The 24,325-nt window shown below is 41.2% G+C and overlaps 1 protein-coding gene across 1 annotated transcript in view; it reads right to left on the bottom strand.

Annotated features, from left to right (window-relative positions):
• Positions 1-7,898: 7,898 nt before the first annotated feature.
• ROBO1 (roundabout guidance receptor 1) overlaps positions 7,899-24,325 on the bottom strand; it is a 796,429-nt gene continuing 780,002 nt past the window's right edge. Inside the window, exons 28-30 of the mRNA XM_090059747.1 lie at positions 11,979-12,287; positions 10,081-10,274; positions 7,899-8,943 (exon numbers count right to left, since the gene is read on the bottom strand). Coding sequence (XP_089915873.1) covers positions 8,929-8,943; positions 10,081-10,274; positions 11,979-12,287 — 518 coding nt within the window. The 3' untranslated portion in view covers positions 7,899-8,928. The remainder of the gene's footprint in view (positions 8,944-10,080; positions 10,275-11,978; positions 12,288-24,325) is intronic.

The raw sequence follows: 24,325 nt of genomic DNA, 5'->3' as shown, positions 1-24,325 counted from the left end.
ATCTAACCCATTGTTTCTCATAAGTGAAACATTACACATAGAACGTGATTAAGCAGAGCATCTTACAATGTATGATCTATCCTACTTGATTATTCTTTCTTCGATTCTCTATCCATATCTTCAGTAAAATTTGAATTGATTGCTTTAAAACATAAGGATTGCTCGAGTCATTACTTTCCTTGTTGAATGTTATTATCTATAACTTATACTTTATAAAATGTGCCAATTATTAGCTAGACTAGACTACCAGTTTATTTTACATTTTAACAAAGACAACCCCCCCCCACTCAATTTAATATGCTTTTTTTCCCCCCTGGCATTTGGGATGTACATTTCTAGAATACAAGAATGATATCAAAATTTAGTGGCAATGTGTAGGCATCCAAGAAAGCAAGGCTTCAAGCAGTGAGAAGGGGAAAAAATAAAAAGCACACAAAATCTATTTTTGCTTTTTTTTTGTATTACTGATTTATTTTACTTAAGTGCTCTGGTTAACAAAATAAATATAAGCTCTCCAGAATTCACTTAGAAGTCATCTTGACTATGATCACACAGTAAACATAATTGAAATATTGCTACTAGTAAAGGCTTATATTGAGCTTTTCATAGTCAGAGTGTTTAGTTAATCCTGCTGCGTCTTAATTCTGTTACAGACTTGAAATGTTCTGATGCATATCTATTGTTCAAATTAAGCAGCTATAGCATCTGTTTGACACAGAAATTTCACAGTTAAGATTTAGTCCATCCTTCTAGGTAGTCGGGCTTTTGTTTTTGAGAATATTTTGCTACTTCTCAAAAAGTAAAAGGTAAATGGCCCTGTTTTACAATCTTGTTGGTCCAGCTTCAGTTCAAGTTGGGTCCTATAAACTGGGTCTGGTTGTTATTTTTCAGTTTTTTAAAAATAATTTTTAACAAAATGGAAATATCACTTTTTGATTATTTTCTCAGGTTGCCATTAAAAATACAATTTCATTTTTAGGAAATACAAAGTGAATTTGATTGTTTGCATTTGTGCTTTTTCAACAGAAATGCAAAACGACTTGAAGACTTTACCAAGCATCTTCAATAAAAGCAAAAGGCCTTTTTTTGTTTGCTTTTCATCAAAACAAGCAAACAAAGCCACTTCTGACTCCCTGCAAAGACTTATTCATAGGGTTGAATTTACACAGGGCAAAATAAAGGTTACACAATCATAGCTTAAGTTTCTTCCCTTCTTCATTGTCAGTCTTGTGAAACTACAGCAGCCCCTTTTTTCCTGATGGCCTTGACCTGCACACGATGATGGTGATACTGTTGTCCTGCCTCTTTTCTTTAAAGTATGTTGGACACCACTCAATTAAGCAAAAGGTGAATGAAGAAAAGAAGTAGTTACCTCCCTTTTTGACAGCATGAATAGCGAATCTCAGGTCTCGGCAAGGTACAAAGAAGATACCAATTCTCTTCTAAGAAGCTTACAATTATTGGGCTGAATAGTGAACCTCTTATTTCTATTGGTGAGCTACTAGAATTACAGAATATAAAGAGGAAAATGGAACTCTGGATCTTAAATTTATTGCCTTGCTCTACCACAGCCCTGGGTGACTAGAAAATCTCTCATCCTCCCTTTCAATTTCTAGTCTATAACACAGAAAAATGGGAGTTCTTCACTGTACAGGGGTGTGACAAGATAAATACTTTAAAAATTATGAAGGATTTATCTACTATGGTATAAGGTGCCATATAAATATGATAAACTGGGGCTTCTTTTAAGTTACCATTATTGTAGGGCAGAAGTTTATAGCCTGCCTGTGTTGCGGTCTGATAACAGCCGCATGACGGCCAGCGGATTGACGTCATTAACAAAAAGATGATTATTAATTTGTAATATCCTTGTGTATACACAAGTCAAGATTCTTGATTTAATTGAAGCTCCCCATAACAACATGTTTATACGCTGGAAAAGAGTGAAATTTTATCTTTTCAGGGGGAGATTATTTACGGTAAACACCATCTTGGTCTGTGAATAGCTCAATTGAAATGAATGAGGATACTTTTGGAGTATACTGGTAGTCAGCATTACTAAGGATGATAAAATCTGACCCTTATTGATTGAAATTTATATACCAGTGTTTATTGCCAAGCCTTTTAAAATGTAGGATGAGATTTGCCCTGAGGAGATCTAACCAAAGAATATAAAAAAAAGAGACAATCTAAAGTAATTACTAAAGGAGATTCAGGTGATAATTATAGGAAGTAGGACCATGCTGTGGCCAGTCAGCTGATCATGGGGCTCCCTGCTGGTTTGGAAATTTGGTGGGGGGGCGGGGTGCAGTGTCAGCATCAATGGCCATGGTAATCAGAGCCATGGCAATGAATGCTGCCGCCACTCATCCTACTATCAAATTTCAAGACCTGTGGGGCACCCTCCAGGTCAACTGATGTGGTACTGTGGGCAGGACTGGGGCCAGGGACTGACTCTGCACACTGTTTTGGGGTTGAGGGCAGATCCTGTACACTGGATTAGGGCTGCAAACCAATCCTGTGAACCAGATCAGGATTGTAAACCAACCTGTGGACTGGCTCCACTCCACTCTCTGGCCCATGGAGACAGATGAGTTGAGCACCACTGGTATAGACTTCTTAGAGTCTAGCATTTAAGATTCTCTGAAGCTATCAGCAGCTCTGACTATGCTCCAGCCTAAGTCTGCAGAAGCTCTTCCTGAAAAACAACATGTACAAGACTCAAGGGCCTGTTAACAAAGTGACTCACTGCCTGGTACTCTTAATGCTCACTCTGATGGAGCACAGCAATCATGGATGACATTGAGGGAATGTCCTGACTATAACCAGATGGGTGAGTAGCAAGAGTGTAGTGAGATTGGGGCATGAAGGCAGGAATAGGTATTTGGGGAACAGTGGGATGGTGAAGTGAAGAAGAGTAGTGTTGGGGGATTTTGGGAAAAGGATAAGTGGAAATAATTCAGTGTGGGATCCAGTTCTGATTTGGGAGAGAATCTGTGACCCGTACAAACGCATGCACCTCAGAAGTTGGCCTGGAATCAAGAAGTTGAGATTCTTGATGGGAGTTCTTCACTGTACAGGGGTGTGACAAGTGACATAGTGAAGAATCTGCCACTGGTAGGATCTCTGCTTCATTTGTTAGGGGATGTGTAGAGAGCTGGGCAGAGGACAGCAGAAAGAGGAAGAATAGTTCAATGGTAGAGGCTATTGAATGCTACCTGGTTGAACCAGAACTACCCTGACCCTGTCACAGCATTCTCATTTGATTCTAAAAATGTATGTCACTTCAATCACACTTTTCACGCATGGCCATAAAGTCATTTTGAGTGTCCAGGATGAGATAACTGAGGACTGATTTGCAGAAGTACTGAGCAATGAACTGCCTCTATAGTCGAAGAGAACTGTACTCTGAATAACAACAAAAGGGCCCTAGACATCTCAAATTAGGCACCAAAAGCTGATGTTGATCTTCATGCCTCTGACTCAGTTTTCCACCTCAAGTTCCCTACCTGTCCTCAAGGGGGTATTGTGAAGATAAATTCTTGAAGCAGTCTAATGCCAAAATTGTCTGTGCTAAAGAAGAGATGATAAAAAAAATTACTCAATCTCTCTTCACAGCAGGGTTTGAAATAATGTGAAGTAAATAAGGGATAGAGCTATACACTGAAGACTGGAAAATGCATCAAATATTGAATAGAAAGTGAATACTGTCCATCCTGTGAACTGAAAGAGATAGGGGTCCTAGAAAAAAAAAACCAATGTGATCATGTAATTAAATCCTATATAGTATATATTCAGAGGTTGCAAAACAAATTGATTCTGAAGTTTCCTATTTTGAGTGTTTGATTTGTAACCATATTTTTTGCATTTAGTTTTCTGTGTATGTCACCCTAATGGTAAAAGAGAATCCTACTTAATACATTGGAAAAACAGCAGCAATGGTATGATTTGCATGCGTTTCCCAGATGGGTTTTATAAGAGTGAATTTTGCCTGAGGAGTAGAAGGGATAGAGCTACTCAAGGACATATGGAACTCTTCTATTAGTTACGTGAACCAAGCATAGGATGTTCTTCATACACTTGGAATTCACTGTTATTTACATCTGTTTATCCAAGTTGATATAAGGATTTTGGATTTTGATACCCAAGAAGCAGCTTAAGTTTTCAGCATTACTAAACCTGAAGGATATGAAAAAGGCATTGATTTCATTCTTAGTTATCCATTCCTTCTAATGCTTACAACAATAGGCTGTTTTATTTACACCTGACTCCATTACATAGGAGTTTCATAAACTCTTGACCAAGGACCCCATGGCACAATACCAAAAGTAACTAGGTAAGTTCTTAAAGAAGTTACCTCTGCAAACACAGGGACAGGATTAATGCTTCTATCTAATTTTATTTATCAGCCAAGATCTACAAACCTGGCAACCCAGGATGTTCCACTGTCTCTGGCATTAGCACTATCACATAGGGAGTTTCTGGTTACATTGACTCGATCTTGTTTTCATATGCTATGAGAACTGCCACTCTAATTAGAACACCACAGTGCCACATGTATTCAGTCCCCCACATTTCAAAATGGACACAGGGGCGCTTTAACTAAAGCTGGTTCCATGAGTTTTATAGTACCCTTGCCACCATTTTGAAATGCAGGATGCTGAATACACATGAAAATGAGGGATTTGAAACTGCGTATTGTGAACAATTTTTTAAAAATGTTGGTTGTGATAGTTCAGTCGCAGTGGGAAATGTATATTACCATTGGTTATCATGAACCCAAACTAGACTTGTAAACACCTAACATTTTGGCATCACAGCACCTTCCTCCAGCAGGCTGAACCAAATCAACAGAGTAGCCTACACCATGGAGCACGTGTATAGACATCCATTATCTTAGACTACTGAGCATCACCAAAAGTAGTTCAGATTAGCCATTCTCCCCTTCTCAGGGGAATACTCTTATTTCTGGGCAATGGCATCACACCTCCTCTTACTTGCTCTCCTTCTGGCCCCATGAATCATTCATTCTACTATATGGGACAGCTATATAAGGGTTGACTGGGGGGTCGCCCATTTAGATGACTGAGGGAGAGAAGGAGCCAGCAGGCTCCAGGGCCCCATGCCCGAGCGGTAGCCCGCTAGTCCCGTGCCCGCAGGCCCAAGACGCTGGGCGGGAATTCACCTTTCACAGATGTGTGGGGAAGGGCGGAGCCGGTGCTCCCGGGACTGGCATAAAAGAGAGGCAGGGGCCAGCAAGAAGTGGCGGCGCGGAACCAGAAGCAGGCAGCGGAGGGGCTGGAACCGGCCGGAGCACGTTGCAGCGGATGTGAGCAGCTCTCAACCACGGTAGGAGCCTTTGGAGAAGGGGTGAGCCCCAGCGGGGCTCTTGAGCCCAGTCAGCCAGCCCTTGTGGGACATGGGACTGTTTTGTTACCGGCTGGGAGCTGCTGGGACCCAGCCGGAGCCGAGTACCACATAAGCCCTAATAGCAGGGCACTCATTGACTGTGGGCACCGTAGTTCCTATAATAAGGGAGGAACGGCCACAGTGAGCCTTAGTTATAAAGGGAAGAATCGAACAAGCCCTCAAGAAGAGCTCTGCAAGAGCGGGAGTGGGGTTTCAACCCCACAGCGTACGGGGGGCATATCGGAGACCGTCTGCTGAAGGCAGAAGCGGCGGCCCCAACCCAGGGAGACCCCTAGCTATAGCATTTGTGTTGATCTGTACATTTCTTTCATGGACAATCTGTGTACATTTCTTTCACGGACACGTGGCTGAGCCAGATAGGCGGCCACCTCCTGGTGGAACGGGCGAGGGTGTAGGGGTGGCAGAGTCCTCATCAACATGGGACCTGCGGGACGCCGAGGACTCTCATATTTGGACGACATGTGCCAGACCATCTGAACCAACTCTAATATCATCAAAGTCATGGCAGGCGAGGCAAGCACGTGTAAAACGCCCAACCCAAGGTAGCCAACACTTGGTGACCAGTAAGCGGCCCCCAACGCGGGGAGGCGGTCGTGGCCGTACCCCGACAGACTCGTGTAATCTCTTTGGAAGTGGATGAGCAGAGTTTGACTCTTCTTAAGCTGAGGAGGACTCAAAACATTTTGTTCAGTACGCTTGTCTATTTTTTACTGGGCTACTGGGCCAAAGGTAAGCCACCAGGTGGATTCATGAGTAAAGTCAAGGCTTCTGCCATTTAGGTAGAAGTCTACCATTTGGTAGATCTGAGAAATCTGGATCTCAGCATAATGGAAGCACCTTTGCAGTCAGGTGTCTGAACTCCAAAAGGGAGAGAGAGAACTCATACATATCTCTTGAGCCTTTCATTTCCTATAAGGTAGATGTATGTACCTCCCTGCTGAGTGCTTAGTTGTTCTGGCTTGCCTTTGGGAGGCCCCCATGTCTTCCTATTCACTGTATAGGAAATATAGGCATCTAATCTGTCTCAGCCTCCTGGATGATGGTGCTGTGATGCCAAAGCGCTAGGTGTCTACAAGTCTAGTTTGGGTTTGGTCCAGAATGTTTTAGTTACATGTTTGAGTTGTTTTGTTTTGTTTTGTTTTGAATTTAAAAGGAAGCAGAGGAGCTAGGGTGAGGCATGGCAAGAATGGAAAAGAATAGTGAGAAGTGGGAAAAAGTTTAAAAAAAAAGAAGGGAAAATGGTCAATCAATTCATTACCTGTCCCATCATGATCCAAAAGATAGGGATTTGTAAGGATCACACGAGTAACATAGGGTTGACTCAGAGAGAAGAGGCCAGTAGAAAATATTGAGAATACCCTTTGTTTAAGTTTGCATAGATTCTAGCAACCAAGTGACTCAGAAATGTAATTCCCTCTACAGAAGATCTTGTGAATGTTGATACTCTTAACTCCATGTCTTTCATAAAAAATGACTCTTCCCCTCTCTGATCTACAGTTGTGGGTATGGAGTTATGCCAGGTCAAGACTTTTCTTCGGCTTCTTTTGGAAATTAGTGTATGCTAAAAGATGTAGGAGTGGTTCTACCTTTTGGAACTAACAGCAGTCATGAAGTACCAAGTAATCAAGACTTTATGATAATCAGTGGAAATTATGTAAAAAGTAGGAGGCCTAATACTGATCTTACCCTCATACTCGCATTACTACAAGGCTTCAATAGGACAACTGAAGAGCAAAATCATTCATGAAAATGGGTTTCAGGTAAAACAAAAAACTGCACAAGAAAAGAAGGTGTATTTGAGAACATTTTTAATAAATAATGTGACAAAAATTACTTTTCTGATTATTGGATCCTCAGTATGCAAAATTATGGCTAAAATATGAGGTTTCGTACATGAACATAATGAAAACATTAATCACATGGATTTTTCCCTTAGTACTGCACACCCTTTCTATGTAACCATTCTTTAAAAGTTAGCTAAATGAAAAATTTCAGTCCTCAGTAAACACCAAAACACTTTTTCTCTCTTTTTTTCCCATTGGGGCTAATCCTGATAGCTGTCCATAAACAAACACACAATTTTCCATTAGCACCAATGACAAAGAAATTATATAATTACAAAAAAGATCCAAAAAATCTACAGAGAGGACATCATTTGGCAAATTTAATGCAACTAATGCCTCTATTTTAGCTTTAATGAAAATCCAATGTTGAGATAGGCCACCGCAAACTTGAGAATTTTCCATAAATTCAGGAAAAGTGAGAAATGTTTTGTTTATGGCCCATATTTTGGTTCGTTACTTTACCATCTGTCACCATTCAAATATTCCCAATACAAACATAGAGTATTAACAAAAAGATGAAAAAAAATCCCAAATGCTTCTTAACATTTTTCCAAAAGACAAAAAAAAAAGGTTAATAGTTACAATGGTTTACAAATAAAGTTTAGTGATTGTGCTTTTAAAACCAAAAAAAAAAAAAAAAAAAAAGATAAGCAGTGCATTACAAAAAAAGAGATCAAACAAAATTTCTTTAAGTGGCACTTCTTTAAGTTGAATTGACACTACAATTAGAGGTCTGAGATTTGGGCCAGTAACAGTAAAGATGTTATTACCCAATAATTATTAAAAATGTCCACTGATTTCCTTGCTTATTTTCATAAGTGGCATTTTAGTGGAACAATTTCTGATAGACTTACTCATGCCATGACTAGACCACCAGAGTACCTATCATCTTGGCTCCTGCCTATCCCAAGGGACATTTTCAATAAGAATGTACTTAAACGATGAAAATAGGAAAGACAAATTAAAGTACAACAGGAGAATTAAAATGAGTATATATTTACAATATGAGCCACCCCATCCCACCCCACCCCAAATTGCATTTAAAAAAGCAAATCTTTTGCTGCTGCAAAGGGTAATCTGAGAGACTGGCAGAAAATAAAACCCGCAGTCTATTTTCAAAATGCAAGTTACCATTTGCACTAATTGCAGACTATAATAAAACCACTATATTAGAGGAACCCTCTGCATAATTTTCACTTTATGCAAGTTGGTATTTTTAAATCAATGGTATTTTACATGAAAGATTATCAATGGGCTCCTTGGTACATCAGCAGTGTACTGAACACTGCCTCCTGGAGGGAAAAAAAAATCTAGAGATCCCAGGTTTTGGCACCATCTTCTGTCCTAATCTTGACACAGCAGCTGGTACAAGTACCACAAAGAGCAGCTTACCTGCCTTTCTGGGCAGAGAGAAGATGATATGCTTAGCATTAAGGAATAGACAGGGGCTGTTCATAAAAGAGAAGGATTTTAAAAAAAGAAATAGTGAAATAAAAACTAGCATTCTGATGGCATGAATAAAAATGAAAAATTGTACACTCTGATTGCACTGAACGTTATTTCTGGCGTCAAACATCATCAGACTTGAGGCATCTTAAGTGATATTTTTCTGATTAGATTTCAAAAGCCTGTGAGAGTACATTTCTCATCTTCTTCAGCTTTCAGTTTCCTGTAAAAAATTAAAATCAGTGGCTAGATGTTAGCTGGAGTTCCGCGTTTTAAGAATTTTAATACACTGTTTAGAAACAATTTGTTTTTGATACAGTGTGGTTATATATTAGTCATCATTTTTGGGAAAGAAAATGAAATGTTGCTGCCAACACAAGGGACAGAAAAGAAAAAAACAATAACATGTCTTCATCTGAAGTTTACATTGATAAAATTTAATATATCCAATATCACCTAAGGGGAGTGTCAGACATTTGATGTAACACTAACTAACTACAGCTAAAATACAAGCAGATCCACATTCGAGCAGTTTAACATGTGCCGAGTGCTCTTGTGGCCTTGCAAAGTTGTTCCCTTTTAGGCCAGGGTTATCTCCCAACACATACTAACTTTAATTGGTCACTTCATTGCAACAATTTGCAACTGTTGCCGGTGATTGTGCTCTTCTATCCTAACATGTACTAACTTTAATACATCACAACATTCCAATGATTTGCAATCACTGCATGTGAATATGTGACACGGCCCTAATATCACCAAGTCTAATATGTGTTAACCTTAAATCTACGGGCATGCCCACACTGTGGCATTTCTGAGTCTCCTGCACCTACCTGCTTCCAGAGACAGTCTTCAGACTTGAAAATACAGTGGTGAGGATACACTGAGGCACCCTTCTGCGCACTCTTGAGATCTTAGATCTCCAGTATGTTTGAGCAGGGGCTGGTGATGACTTTAGAGCAGCTTCATCAATGTCTTACCAAGAACAGAATGGATGAATTGGAGAAGGTAGGTAGGTGGGTGGGTGTGCTGGGACCATCCTGGCCAGGACATGCTGCTGCCATGGTGCATGCATATTCTGAATATCCTGTCTACACAGTTTTTGATTTGGGCATAATTGAGATATTTTACCTTTTGTTTCCCATTACATATTTTCCGTTTTAATGCCATCTTAATGTTGCATTTTTTCTAAGAACGGGAATAATCCATAATTATAGAAAACCACTAAAATAATTTTCCTCAGATAAATACGCATAATTTTTAAAATATTTTCACCTAGGATCCTACCTAGGTTCAGAAAATTATCTTTCTATGATAATAATTTTATTCTACACATTTTTCATAACACTGTTAAAGTTACCTCTAATTCTTCGTCTTCTTCTCGTTCATATGCTCCCAGTACTTGCATTTCTGCAATATTCCTTCGTGCTATATTTGTTTGATCTGCCCTTTGTCTACCTCCTGATCCTCTTGATGACATGGAGCTGGAGGAACTGGGATCTCTAGGATTATTTGAAGTTGGAAACGTAGGTCTAGAGTATGGTAAGATGTCCTCTGTGCAATGAAACATACACATTACATATACATAATACACAATGAACTATGTACATTTACATTGCTCTGACATATGGCATCTCTGCAATTTTTCCATAAATACTAAATGTTTATTTTTAATAGACACCTAGAAATTTAGGATGATGACTGGCCATAGTATGCAATAAAATCACTGCACCACAGCAGACAAGGAGGTTTCTTAAAGAAAATCTGATATTCAGGTTAGAAATAAAGCAATGTTCACTAAGCATTACAAATGCAGACCCTTAAAATTACTGGGTTTTTAAAAGCTTGGCCATGTTCCTACAGAAAGTAGCTGAGTTAGTAATACATATAGAGTCCCCCGACTCCCCAGGATCCAGTAGGAGCTAGAATTATGGAACACCTCTGAAAATCAGAGTACACAAAACTGGAGGCACCTAAAATCTCTGAACATCTTGAAAAATGTTGCCCTTAAAATTTTGTTCTGTCTGTAAATCAATTGTTTAATATTGCTTGCTCGTCTTTGTAAAGTACTTTATGATCTACAGATAAAGAACACCCTACCATAGCTAAGCATTTTTATTCAACAGAAAAATTATCAGTAATAGTTAGTGCAAAATTAAGTGTTTAGGTCCCTTTTGTTATCAGTAGATTTCTTTTCTTTACCCAGTCACACCAGGCTGCCTTAGGCCTTCAGCATCCAAAAACATTACAGTACATTTTTTTCAGTTTGATGTTCAAAAATCAATGCCTTAATGTTTTTAACTGTTCTAAGGGTGATATGCTGCTCAAATATTAACAACATTTCCAATATTGGTGTCCTCAGCAAATTTTGCCACCTGCCCTAGGACATTAATACATAAATTGATAACAATGGCTCCGACACCAACCCTGAAATAACCCTCTAATGACTTCTCTCTATTGTGACCCACTGCCATTTGCAATGACCTCTTACTCATGTGCCCATTTAACCAATTTACTACCCAATTTCTGCTCATCTGATTTGTACCCTGGCTAGCTAGTCTGAGAAAGAATTACATATTTGTGGGAAGCTTAACTGAACTGTAGACAGATACCATTATCTGTGTTCCACTTTTCACTAGTCTTACTGACCTCCATAAAATTTGAGACCCATTTTTTCCTGACTCTGTACTAGTTACTATTTGTAACCTCTGCATCTCTGCTCCATTCTGCCGAGCTGAATATTCATGTGTTGTTCTCATTTTGAAGAGTATCAAATGTCAGGGTGGCAGATTTTTCCTTTATTAATGTGAGGTAAAATGAGTCCATCTCCAATCCACTGGTAAAATGGGCAGCCTTACTGAATTCCCTTAATAATTTGTGTAGAGGCAGAAGTGGGTACAAAGGTATGTATGCCCCCCAACCCCTATACTCCTCTTTGGCTTTCTTCTCTAGTAGGTCAAGTCTGTGCATAAAATCCAGTGTGCAAAAGGATCATAATATAGAGAAGACAATTCTGGAAATTCTACTAGCTTTAGGCCACAGGATTGCCTATTTGAAACACCACAATGTGGTTTGTATTAACTTTGCATTAACTACATAAATAGAGATAAATGGCCACAATTCAGTACTGCTATAAGCAGACTCAACTCCAGTAATTTCTCACGCTAATAGTGAACTTGACCTGAAGAACTATGGCCTCAGATCCTTCCACTTATCTACTATAAACACATTCATTAAGCTCAAAGCACGTCAAATAACCTTGGAGAAGATGAGTTTTTGCTGGTGTGCCTTCTCGCTTTGCTGCTTTATTCCCTCGCAGCTTCCCGTCGTTTTGCTGTTCCTGCGATTCTCTGCGCTCTCCTGAATTTGCCCGCATGTCAGAGTGCTGTCTGCCATCTGCCCCTTCTCTCCCCTTGTAGCTCGCTCCTTTTCTTTCCCCAGATCTGTCTGTTCTTGGTTCTATAGAAGCGAGTTTTGGCAACATGACAGGCCGAACTTCCAGCTGGGACTTGGACTGGGCAGTGGGAGATTTTATAGCTGGAGGTGGCACTGGAGGAGGTGGCAGGTCTACAAAAAAAACCCCAAATTATATCATGAACTAATGAAATTAAGGAATCATGTTTTGCTTCCAGCATGTTAGGTTTACTTCAGTTCCTCCACAAAAACTGCACACACACAAGCACACTATAGCATATCAACGTACAAGGGCACTCAAATGATTCTTCTCCTTTTCTTCCTCCCTCCAAACCCTGAAACTGACTTCAAATTCCAATTTATACTATAAATTTGGTTTTTTTAATATGACTTCCAGAAGGTTGGGGGAAGGTAGGAGAATGCCAGAGTTTGTTTGTTTCCTTCTCTAGGCAGAAGCTTATCCTCTGTGATCATTTCAGCTTTTAAACTCAAATTTAAATGGTGCAAAAATTGAGGCCTCCCAATTGACTGATCAGAGGACAGCTTCATCTACTTCAGTCCTGCAGCTTGGGGAGAGGGACTTGCTATGCTATTTTTACTCTTTTAATTATCCTCTGTACCCACAATCTCCTTAATCTTGCATTTCATCTTTAGCTTCCCTTTTCTACATTACATTTCCTTGTTCTCTGCAACCTCCCCCTCCCCCATCTTCCATTCAGCCTTTTTACTCTCTTGGTATCATCTGGCATTTCTCATACTTCTAAGTCGGATCCCCCACACCTGTGAAACCTTCCCTTATTTTCTCTTGCTTACTTGATCACTCTTCATTGTACTTCTACAGCTGCTCTGCCTATAGATGCTATAGGGTAATATGTGTCATACTGCTCAGATTCAACCTCTTCAAATTTATAGAAAATGATGGTCATTTTAAGTAAAGAACATATTCCACAATGGAAGGCAGAAATAGAAAGACGGGCAATATTTTTTTACAAAAAATTGAAAATCACATAAGACTTAGTGGTTCTGCAACAATAATAAATGAAAGCAAATAAATTAAAGTAGTCTCATGGTCCTTTTTTTTAACAGTAACTCAATATCATAATGCTATTCCATCATACCAACATACTTAAATTCTTGCTAATACACTCACTTCCAGTCCAAGAAAATTACCGCTCCAATGTGTATTTTGTGAAGTGAAAGAAATTACTGTTCTTAACTATGTGTTAGGATGAAAAGAGAAATGACTTACCAGTAATTGGAGTAATTTGAACTATGACATCTAAATGCGCAGCTTCACTCTGGGTATGCATGCCCATAATATTCAATCTCAGAATTTTTTATGTTGCCCTAGTGGTAAGTCATAGGGAGGACTGCAGCCCTGCCCCTCCTCATAGAGCATGTCTTTAGCAAATGAATGAGAAACTCTGCTAAGTCCCTTGAACAATTTCAAGACTGCTTGGTGAGAAAATGCATTCGGCCCTTTATGGAGGATGCTAGACCAAAATGGCAGCTTGCTAGATTTTGACCAAGTTGGTAGACAAATCTTTATACTGAAGATCAATCAAATGTAGCAATCTACGCTGAAAAGAAGTATCAGTGGCAGAGGGATTTATCTCTAGGCTCTACCTTGAGAATCAGCAAACATATTGTAAACATATTGTATTATGATGTCCTGGATGCTTTTATCAGCCTCATCATTATCCTCACAGGGCTGTAAAGCCTCAGCATGAAGTCAGAATGGTGAAGGCATCTTCTTGGAAGCCTAATTTAATTTAATCTATTCTTTTGAGGATTTTTTTGGTGTAAAAATCAAAAGAAAGGAAGTCTAAGAAAAAAAATTAAAATGAAACCAGAAAGGATCAGAAACTGAAAAGGGGTTTCAACTGGAGCTGTATGTCTTGAACTTTGTGTTTCATCTCAAGATGATGCTGGTTAACTAGTATGGAGGGGCAGGAAAACTGCAGCCTTCTATCCTCTTGGTATGGATCATGAGGAAGGTTAAGGCTATGGCATGCCAAATAAGGACTGTTAAGTGTCCCTATTTGAGTGTTATGGCACATGAGGCTGACAGTGAGAACATGCATTTTCTGTGGATTTCAATTTAGGTGTGCAATGCCAGAACACGAGGTCTGTTCTCCTGAAGTTGTGAGTACCCAGATAGCCCACTGTTTTCAAGATGAACTTAGGGGCTTAGAATCTTTGCAAATAAGGCCACATTAAAATTGGAACACAGCAAATAACTGATAGGCCCATATCAAGAAGCTCTATTTAATTTAACTCATCCTGCAAATTCAAACGTATACTAGCACTTTAAAAGTTTTCTAAAATCCTGTTTTGAACAGTGGTATTTAGAAAGTGCATATATCCTTCTTTATTCAGCTATGTTTCTATATACCTGCATTAATACATAACACCTTCAAAACAGAAAGGGAAAGACATCCATTATTATGGCACACAATGCTACTGTTAAAAGTGAAGGAAATTTGTAAAAAACTTAAATGCAGCAACTAAGATGCAAGGCTGCCTTGCATCGAGACTATAGGAACCACACAGCAAGTATACATCAAGCGAACAGATGAAAAAATGATTCTGAAAGGTATAAATGATGGTCCTGAGCTCATAATGCATTCATCCCAAGTGCATCTGTACTAAAATGAAGTGCACTGAAAATTATAAAATCCCTGCTCTACCAATTTGTAATGAAAGACATTCATTTTCACTGCTTCCTCAGAGAGGATCTGAAAGAGCTTTCAAAACCCCAAAACAGCTGCACTTCTTAACTAATACTATAAAATGTTAAGATCGTATGGGCTATATTTGAGCAGGTGAATGTCTGAACTGAAATCTGAGTAAATTGGTACAAGATGATGAATAGATGAGTTGAAAGGAATTAAAAATGGGCGCTTAACATATATGCAAATAGTGTTATAGGCTAGGACTATCCAACTTCTGGGCACTCTGGGGCTGCACACAGCACAGACACAGACATGGGGGCAACAAGTTACATGGGCCACATGCCATGTATACAGGTGGGCAGACAGTCCCCACCAGTCTCCCTGCCCACTCTCCTGTCACAGGGAAGCTGTTACCCCTTTAAAAAAGCTGAAGCACAGGCATCTCAGCTTCCACCCCACCTTCCTCAACCACACACTCCATCTGATCATTGGCAATCCTTCAATTTGAGGATAATCTCTACCATAGATCAGTGATGTGTCTTGAGGTGACTTATGAATGCAATCCTTAAGCCACATATTCATCCACAAAAGTTTCAGGTCTTACTGGTATTTCCACAGGGGAGAATAGACAGTAAGGTGGGATTTCTCTCCTCTTTCCTTTGCTCCCTCTTCTCTGCTTCAAGGAAGAGACACTATCTTGAAGCAGGCTGGTGCTTGGTTAAGGTTGTGGCACTATTGGAGCTGGTTAGCAGCCAGCTCCTCCCAGCTCTTGATGTTGCTGTCTGTTTTCTTGACATATGCCAGCAAGGATTTGGCTTCTTCATCCATGTGGTGCTGTCCCAAAAAGGACTGCTAGGACTAGATGGGATCTACCTGACAAAGAGATGGAACAGCATCTTCTCAGACAGGCTCGCTAACCTAGTGAGGAGAGATTTAAATTATCTTTGCTGAGGAATGGAGACCGAAGCCCTGAGCTAAGTGGGGAAGCAGAAGACCTGGAGAAAGCACAAGGTGGAGACAGTAGCAGGAGAGAAAGTAGGGCCATCTTACTAAGAAAGTAGGGCAAACAGCTAGTTATGTTAGGTGTCTGTACACAAATACATGGAGCCTGGGAAACAAGCAGGAAGTCCTTACACAGTCATGGAACTATGATGCGATTGGAATAACAGACTTGATGGGATAGCTTGCATGACTGGAGCACTGTCATGGATGGGTATAAATTGTTCAGGAAGGACAGGCAGGGGAGAAGAGAAGGAGTTGCGTTGTACGTAAAAGACTTGTATGGTTGTTCAGAGCTCCAATATGAAACTGGAGATAGAACTGGAAAAGCTGGAGATAGGCCTGTTGAAAGTCTCTGGGTTAAGGTTAGAGGGGGAAAGAAGCCCAGGAGAGTTGTTTGTACTTTCAAGAAACCTTACTGAGGGTGCAAGAACACACCATCCTGATGGGCAGAAGAATGGCAAATATGGCAGATGACCATCTTGGCTTAGCAGAGAACTCTTTGGTGAGCTTAAACACAAAAAGGAAACTTACAAGAAATGGAAGAATGGACAGAAGACTAGGAAAAAGTATAAAACCATTGCTTGGGCATGCAGGGATGTAATCAGGAAGGCCATAGTCCAATTAGAGTTGCAGCTAGCAAGGGGCAGAAAGGGCAACAATAAGGGTTTCTACAAGTATGTTAGCAATAAGAGCAAGGTCAGGGAAAGTGTGGGACTAAATAGGGGAGGCAACCTAGTAACAGATGATGAGGAAAAGGCTGAAGTACTTGGTGCCTTTTTTATGTCGGTCTTCACAGGCAAGGTCAGCTCCCAGAATACTGCACTGGGCAGCACAGTCTGGGGAGAAGGCGAGCAGCCCTCAGTGTTGAAAGAACAGGTTGGGGACTATTTAGAAAAGCTGGACATGTACATACCCATGGGACCAGATGCGATGCATCCAAGGTTACCAAGCAAGTTTGCTGAAGTGATTTCAGAACTGCTGGCGATTATCTTTGAAAAGCTGTGGCAACTGGGGGAAGTTCTGAGTGACTGGAAAAGTTCAAATATAATGTTCATCTTTAAGAAAGGGAAGGAAGAGGATCCAGGGAACTGCAGACCAGTCAGCTTCACCTTGGTCCCCAGAAAAATCATGAAGCAGGTCCTCAAATAATCCATTTCTAAGCACTTCGAGAAAAAAAGGCATCAGGAACAGTCAGCCTGGATTCACTTGGGACAAGTCATGCCTGACCAACCTGACTGACTTCTATGGTCAGGTGACTGGTTCTGCAGATGTGGGGAAAGCAGTGAATATAATATACCTTGACTTTAGCAAGGCTTTTGATATGGTTTCCCACAGGACTCTTGCAAACAAGCTAAGAAAGTATGGTTTGTATGAATGGGCTGTAAGGTGGATAGAAAGCTGGCTGGATTGTTGAGCTCAACAGGTAGTGATCAATGAGACTATGTCTAGTTGGCAGCCAGTATCAAGTGGAGCTCCCCAGGGATCAGTCCTGGGGCTGGTTTTGTTCAGTATCTTCATTAATGACGTGAAAGATGAGATGGAGTACACCATCATCAAGTTCATGAATGAGACCAAACTGGGGGGAGTAGCAGATACTCTGGAGGGTAGGGCTAGGACTCGGAGTGTCCTAGACAAATTGAAGGACTGAACCAAAAGAAATCTCATGAGGTTTAACAAGCACAAAGTTCTGCACTTAGGATGCTACAGGTTTGGAACCAACTGGCTGAGCAGCATCTCAGAAAAGGACCTTGGGGTTATTGTGGACAATAAGCTGGATATGAGTCAACCATGTGCTCTTGTTGTCATGAAGACTACCAGCATACTGGGCTGCACTAGTAAGAGTGCTGCCCACAGATCAAACAAAGTGATTATTCCCCTGTATTCTGTACTGGTGTGGCCACATCTGGAGTACAGTGTCCAGTTTTGGGCCCGCCACTACAAAAAGGATGTGGACAAGTTGGAGAGAGTCCAGTGAAGGGCAATGAAAATAGTTAGGGGGCTGGGGCACTTGACTTATGAGGACAGGCTTAGGGAACTGGTTTATTTCGTCTGCAGAAGAGAAGACTGAGGGGGGATTTGATAGCAGGCTTCAATACCTGAAGGGTGTTTTCAAAGAGGATGGAGCTGGACTGTTCTAAGTGGTGGCAGATGACAGAACAAGGAGCAATGGTGGCAAAGCACTGGAATGGGTTACCTGGAGGTGGTGGAATCTCCATCTTTGGAGGTTTTTAAGCCTCAGGTCAACAAAGCCCTGGCTAGAATGATCTAGTTGGGGATGGTTCTGCTTTGAACAGGGGTTGGACAAGATGATCTCCTGAGATCCCTTTCAACCCTAATTTTCTATGATTCTGTGCCTTCAACATGCCCTTGTAATTTTCCTCTGGCACTATGAAATCTCAGACTGCAACTCAGCTGGGAAGAGAATATTTGTTTTGCAAGTCAAGAGTTGGGTATCTGCATAAAGTGTCCAGTTCAGCAAAGTTGGGGCTTGAGGATGACCGACTCAGTGCTGGTAACACTGGCTTCAGCAAAGATACTGGCATTTGTGCAGTGATCCCTCCATTCAATGTGGATTTTTTTTCTGTAGACATCACTGGTGATATCTCTTTAGACTCTTGAGATAACAATAGCAGGTTACCCACATTAAAAATCTGTAGAGGAAAGTAGACACAGATTTTGGTTTATTTCCAAAGATCACAATCAATAAAAATGTGCCAAAGCAGTGTCCTTTGAGAAGGCACTTGTGCACTGGATTCTGTGCTGGATCTCCTTATCAATGTTTGCTTTCTGAGAGAGGTGGCTACCAAGGGTAAAGAAAGTGCTCAATTATCTCCAGGGTCTTCTCCTTAATGGTAATTTGAGAAGGGGAGGTCACATTCAGGGCTTGGAGTAGGCTGATAGAACACTTTATTCTTCATAATTTTGAGAGAGAAGCCTAAAGTTTAATAGTGAAGAGGTCCAGCACAGTCTAGATTTTTTCCTCAGTGTACACAAGGTGGTATAGTCATCAGCCTATTGAAGGACAAGGATGGCTGGTTTGAATACTTTGGTCTTTCAGTGAAATATTCCCAAATTGAAAAGCCCTCTATTTGTTCAGTATTCCAGGTCGATTCTAGAAGAGAAGTGGTTTTTAACAAGAACCAGGATGAAGAAGAACCTGGATGACAGTAAAAAAAAAAAAAAAAAATGGGGAACAGAATTGGGGCAATGACACATCCTTGCCTGACCCCAGTTTGGATGAGAAATGGATCTGTCTCCAATCTGCTACAAAGAAGAGTTGCAGTCATTTGGCTGTGAAGAAGCTTCAAGACTTTGATGCATTTTTCAGGGCATCCAAATCTGGCCAGTACTTTCCACAAAGCTTCATGATTGATGAAACCTGCAGTGTGAGCAGCTTAGCTCCCTTTTCTACCGTAGATGTACAGTACAAACATCCCAGTCCCCTCCCTGGTGTACACACAGCATGGGCACTCCGCCCCCTTCTGCTATGCTGACCAAGCCTAGAAGCATGGGTAGGAAGCAGAACCTGGAGAAGGGAGGGAGAATCCAACTGCTGCAGCATTAGCATCCGGGGAAATGGATAACCCTGTACAGGCCACATGCTAACCCTGGTCCACAGGGGTGCAGACAGCCTGTGTACCATCAGTTGGACCCTGTACAGGCTATCTGAAGTGGTGTGTTAGACCATGGCCTTGGATACATGTTATTTTTGTAGCACTATCCATGCCCTCCTAGTACTACAAAAAGTGTGTGACAATATTCCCCAGGACTGGGGAGGGTGAGGAGAGCATGCCACATCAGCCCCCTCCCATATGCTGCTGTGGGTAGTGGCTATCAAGCACAGTCTTCCCCTCTCTCTGTGCCTCATTTGGCAGGGGTGAAGAGAACGTGCCCCTTATCTTGGGTGGCTGGGAGATACCTCTGCCACAGCTGCTTCCAATTTATGCTGGCAGTGGTATCAGCTGGAGGCAGCCTTTCTGCTGTGGGGGTAGGGACTGCAAAAGATCAGCCCCTTATTCCCTATCATCCCCTGACTGGAGAGCATACCTTTGTGATGATCTTGTCCAGCCAGGGGATTGTGTACATATGAAGGAAGGGTAGCATGACGTTTTAACTGAGCTATACCTGGTACACAGGTTTATGCTGGACTGCTTCCAGTGCCATAATGTTAAACTGTCTTGCACATGCATAAGACATGATCAGAATAATTTCAGTTGTCAGATGATATGGGATCTGGGAAATGAAAAAAGTGGCTTAGAGCTAACTTCCCAACTTCGGAAAAAGAATATTTCAAGCAAGTGAAACCAATAATACCCTGTGGATATCATCAGCTTCAACATCTTAATAAACAAATGTTCCAAGCAACCTCTAGAAGCAAATCCTACATTATGGACAATACTGGCTAAGGATGTGTTTTGCAATGTCTTTCTGTCTTTTTTTCCCTCATTCCCTGTTATGAATGGCAATTCTGTAGGCATTAGATTGCAAAGTAGCTATATTTCAATATGGGCTGCCACTGCTACCTCCCTCCTGTCAGCATGTCTTCATGTCTCAACAATTTTCAGATGCACCTTATGAAAAGCCACTCTTATTACCAAACCTGAAACGGCACACTATAGATCAGTCCACATGCTTAAATATGCTTGAAACTGGAATATGCCAATAAGTTGCTGCAACAAAATCTTACTTTATCTAAAGAGTGAGGGTTGATTTATTATAATAAAAAGGAAAGATTGTGGCAGTGAATCTGACTTATCTTTCTGAGCAGGCTGTAAATATAAAACGAAACCTCTTTGCAGTCCAGAGAGTTCCAGTGTAGTCCAACAAGAACTAAACAACAATGATTTCTGGCAAGTAAACACAGAACCAATCACAATAATCCAATAGAAATGCCCTCTCAACACTTTCAGCTCTTAAAGGTAGTTCACTTTTCTACCCTGAATGTAAATACCTCCCCCACCAACATATATGCCCCTCCATGAACAAATCAAAACAAAGAAAAAAAGTCTGTAATCCCAGAAATTAAAATATAACTTTAAATAAACATTTTTTTTCTCCCCAGATTTAACCATCTGCCCCTAGGACAAGGAATCCTAATGTATGATACCTTATGTCTTGATAATGCCTCTGCATGAAAAAAAGATGTGTAAAATTGCAATAACTCCATTGTACAGTAGTAACAACAGAAAAGTGATACTTTTGACAGAGAGCACTTTGTCACAACCTGCAGGGAAACTATAAAAATCTTCATTATAACATACTGTTCCTTGCTGAGAGGAATCCTTTAAACAAGAAAAGGAAACTTTTCAGAGGTCAATACTATTACACCCCTGTGGTATTTATTTAACAGCTCAAATAACGGAGAAAATCCAGATTCAATCTGCCTCCTCTAGTACAAACTGGTATGTTTCGTTATTAAAACGAAAATGAAGGCCTCCATTGCGAGAAATAAAAAATAAATCACAGAGTGACATCAAACCAATCTAAGATACCTGGTAAAGGTCAGCAGTGCTCAACTGTTTCATTTATGCTTGCATTGTTGCCCAGTTAAGAAAAACAATTAACGGATGCCTTTTTATAGCATATTCTACAGGGGAAATCTTCCATATGTGCCTTCTGAAGAGAGTGATTACAATTTTCAATAAGATGCTAAATGAGAACAGATATAGGAATCATGGGAAAAACAACTGGGGAAGGAATACTAAGCCCACTTCTATACTTAAGTGGAGAGACTGCAAAACAGCCTAAAAAAAAAAAAAAGAGTCCAAGTTTGATCCATAATGACAAAACAAATAACCAGGTATTATTAGGACTTTTTTCTTTAAAATAATAAAATAAAATACTCTCTGATGCCCTAGAATTTTGTTAACATATCCGAGGAAAACATAATTGACAGTAAATAAACATGAAACTTGAAGTTTGCTTTCTATAAAATACCAAACTAGATTTCTACAATACATATAACGTATGAATAAAACTGCCAACATAGAACCTGATCCTGTAAGATTTAGAATATATATCATTTAAAATTTTTAAGCACTGTTACTTAAAACAATGGTTGTACAAAAAAAAAAAATCTCCTGTTGGCTTACAGTTCTAAATTCTGTGGATGATAAATAAGTGAATACATGTACAAAAATAGTACAACACAAAAAGGGTTTTTCAATTCAGGTTTGTATATATTCTTATTAATCACTTTTCATTAAAAAAAATATCATTTCAAGGTCAATCTCTCTCAGGATACCCATCTTAAAGGAAAGGTGGTTTATTTTGGAATATCACAAAATACTGAATATCCAAATCATAACATCACTTTCCAGAAAAAATGTATTTTTGGCATTCGGTGGAGTTACAAAACTTTTCTTTGTTATAAGTTATGTCTTACACCATTTAGACATTTTGTACCAGACAAACAGAGGACTATAACCCTTAAACATGGGCCAGAGCAAGATTCAAAATATTTGAAATTGTCTTCCATATAAATATTTGATCCACTTGTGAGAAATGCAGCTGTCACAACCTTACGCAGGCCTACTTTTGTGTAGGGTGCTCAGCCACCAACTAGTGGACTAAATCCAGTCTGTGAGACCATCATCTGGCTCATGGATCTTCCCACAAGTCTGAAAATTTGGCAGCAGGGAATGGTAGCAGCACTAATTGCAGCAAATTTCTGGATGAGCAGTGGGGTGGAAAGCCCCATGGATCGGATGACAGAGATAGGGTCAGTGAGAAGCTAGATCCAGCATGTGGGGGCAGCACAGCATGCAGCTGGATCTGGAGCATCGGGTCATTACAGCATGTGACTGAATCTGGCATATGGGGTCAAGCTGGTGAGCATCCAATCAGATGTGTGAGATCAGGCTGTACGTGGTACATAGTGTGTGCAGCTGGGTCAGCATAATGGATCACACCCATGGACTCACACTGAGTGATGGATCTGGACTATGGACTGTGTAGCAGGGCACTAAGGTGCCTGCTACTGGGAGAGCTGGAGGAGTGGCTCAGGTGCCGGTTGCTAGAGCCAACCCGAGGCAGTTAAGGACACACACTCGTCTGGTCAGCTGAACGAAAGGGGCAGGGCCTGGCTCTGACATAAATTGCAGGCCAAAGGCCAGAGTGGGGGACTGCTGGTGGCCAAGGAGGAAGGAGCTCAGCCCTGAATGAGCAAAAAGGAAAAGGCTTGGATGTGCAAGCAGCTAGTGACACGGGTAAGAGATGGAACCCCTGTGTTGTGGTTCGGAGGATGTTTTAGCCCTGAGGCATAGATGTGTGTTATAGCCCAGGGGGTTGTGTTTTGGTTATTGTTAGCCTGGAGGATCGAGAGAGGCTGTAAGGGGATGGAAGAGGCCTCATAGGGGAACCACGTCAGAGTGGGGACCCCAGCTTGAGAGAGAGGGGCAGCACTGCTGAGAAGCCCCAGAGAGTGGGCAGCTAAGGGGGAAGCCCCGAACCATGAAGCTCCAACATGGAGCAGCAACCGTTAAGCCAAAAGGGGTCAGCAGAGGGAGCGTGCCTCCCAGACTGCCAAAAAGGGCAGTGCAGGGAAGGCGCTGACCCAGAGCATCGGCAAGGGCGCAGCAGAGGCGGGGTGCTGTCCCTGAGCACCAGGAAAAGGCGCAATATTGGGACAGGGCTGACCCCGAGTACCCCGGAAGGCAGAACAAACAAGGTCGTGGAGAACCTGAGCGCCAGTGAGGCTCCAGGTAAGCAAGAAGCCCCAGAGAGCGGGCAGCGAGAAGCCCCAGAGAGAGAGAGAGGGGCAGCGACCAACGTTGAGCACCGTGAGGTGCAGCATGAGGCGGGTCTCCAGAGAGCCCTAGCAAGACGAGACTGTGAAGGGACAGAGCGTCAACAGGGCGCGGAGCGAGGCAGGGCTGTAGAGCGCCCAAGTGTCAGGGAGACTGAGGCAGGTCCGGCACATAGCAGGAAAACCATAGTCAAGGGAATAAAGGGCAGCCTCCCTACAATAAATACATAACATCAAAGATGCGGCGGGTGAGATTCTGAGGGTGCTTAGAGAACACCTGACATGGTACTAAGGTCACCCTTAGGGGACAGCACGGCGACTCTAGAGTGCCATCCTGCTACAGACTGGTTCTGCACCACTCTGGCCTGCAGATGTGCATCACTGATTTAGTGCATAGGTAAATAACAACACTTGGATATTTTATTGATTTGCAGGACCAAACATTAGCTAACTAAATGCTATCGTTTGTGCCCATTGTCAACTGTAAGAAAGGAAGCTGAGTACATGATAAAATCTGCACAGAGAATCTAAAAGACAAGAACCTGCCAAAAAAGGTCATACATATATTATACGTGTATACAAATATATATAAATGGCTTCTTAAATCCAATATGTAAATAGGTCAGCCAAAGTTGGGAAGGGGAGAAGTGATAACCATTAGCTGGTTCGAGTAATGCACTTTGCTTGTATTTAACTCTCTGAAAGACTAGATGGAGAGGAATGAAGTATTCATACATTTTAATCTGTACCCCCTTCTAAGCAAAGAT

Source organism: Crocodylus siamensis, chromosome 1, assembly GCF_052110815.1.
Source record: "Crocodylus siamensis isolate JL-2025a chromosome 1, ASM5211081v1, whole genome shotgun sequence".
NCBI classification, from domain to species: Eukaryota; Metazoa; Chordata; order Crocodylia; family Crocodylidae; genus Crocodylus; species Crocodylus siamensis.
Note: the sequence above shows the minus strand (reverse complement) of the source record. Positions and strands in the feature narration are given on the sequence as shown.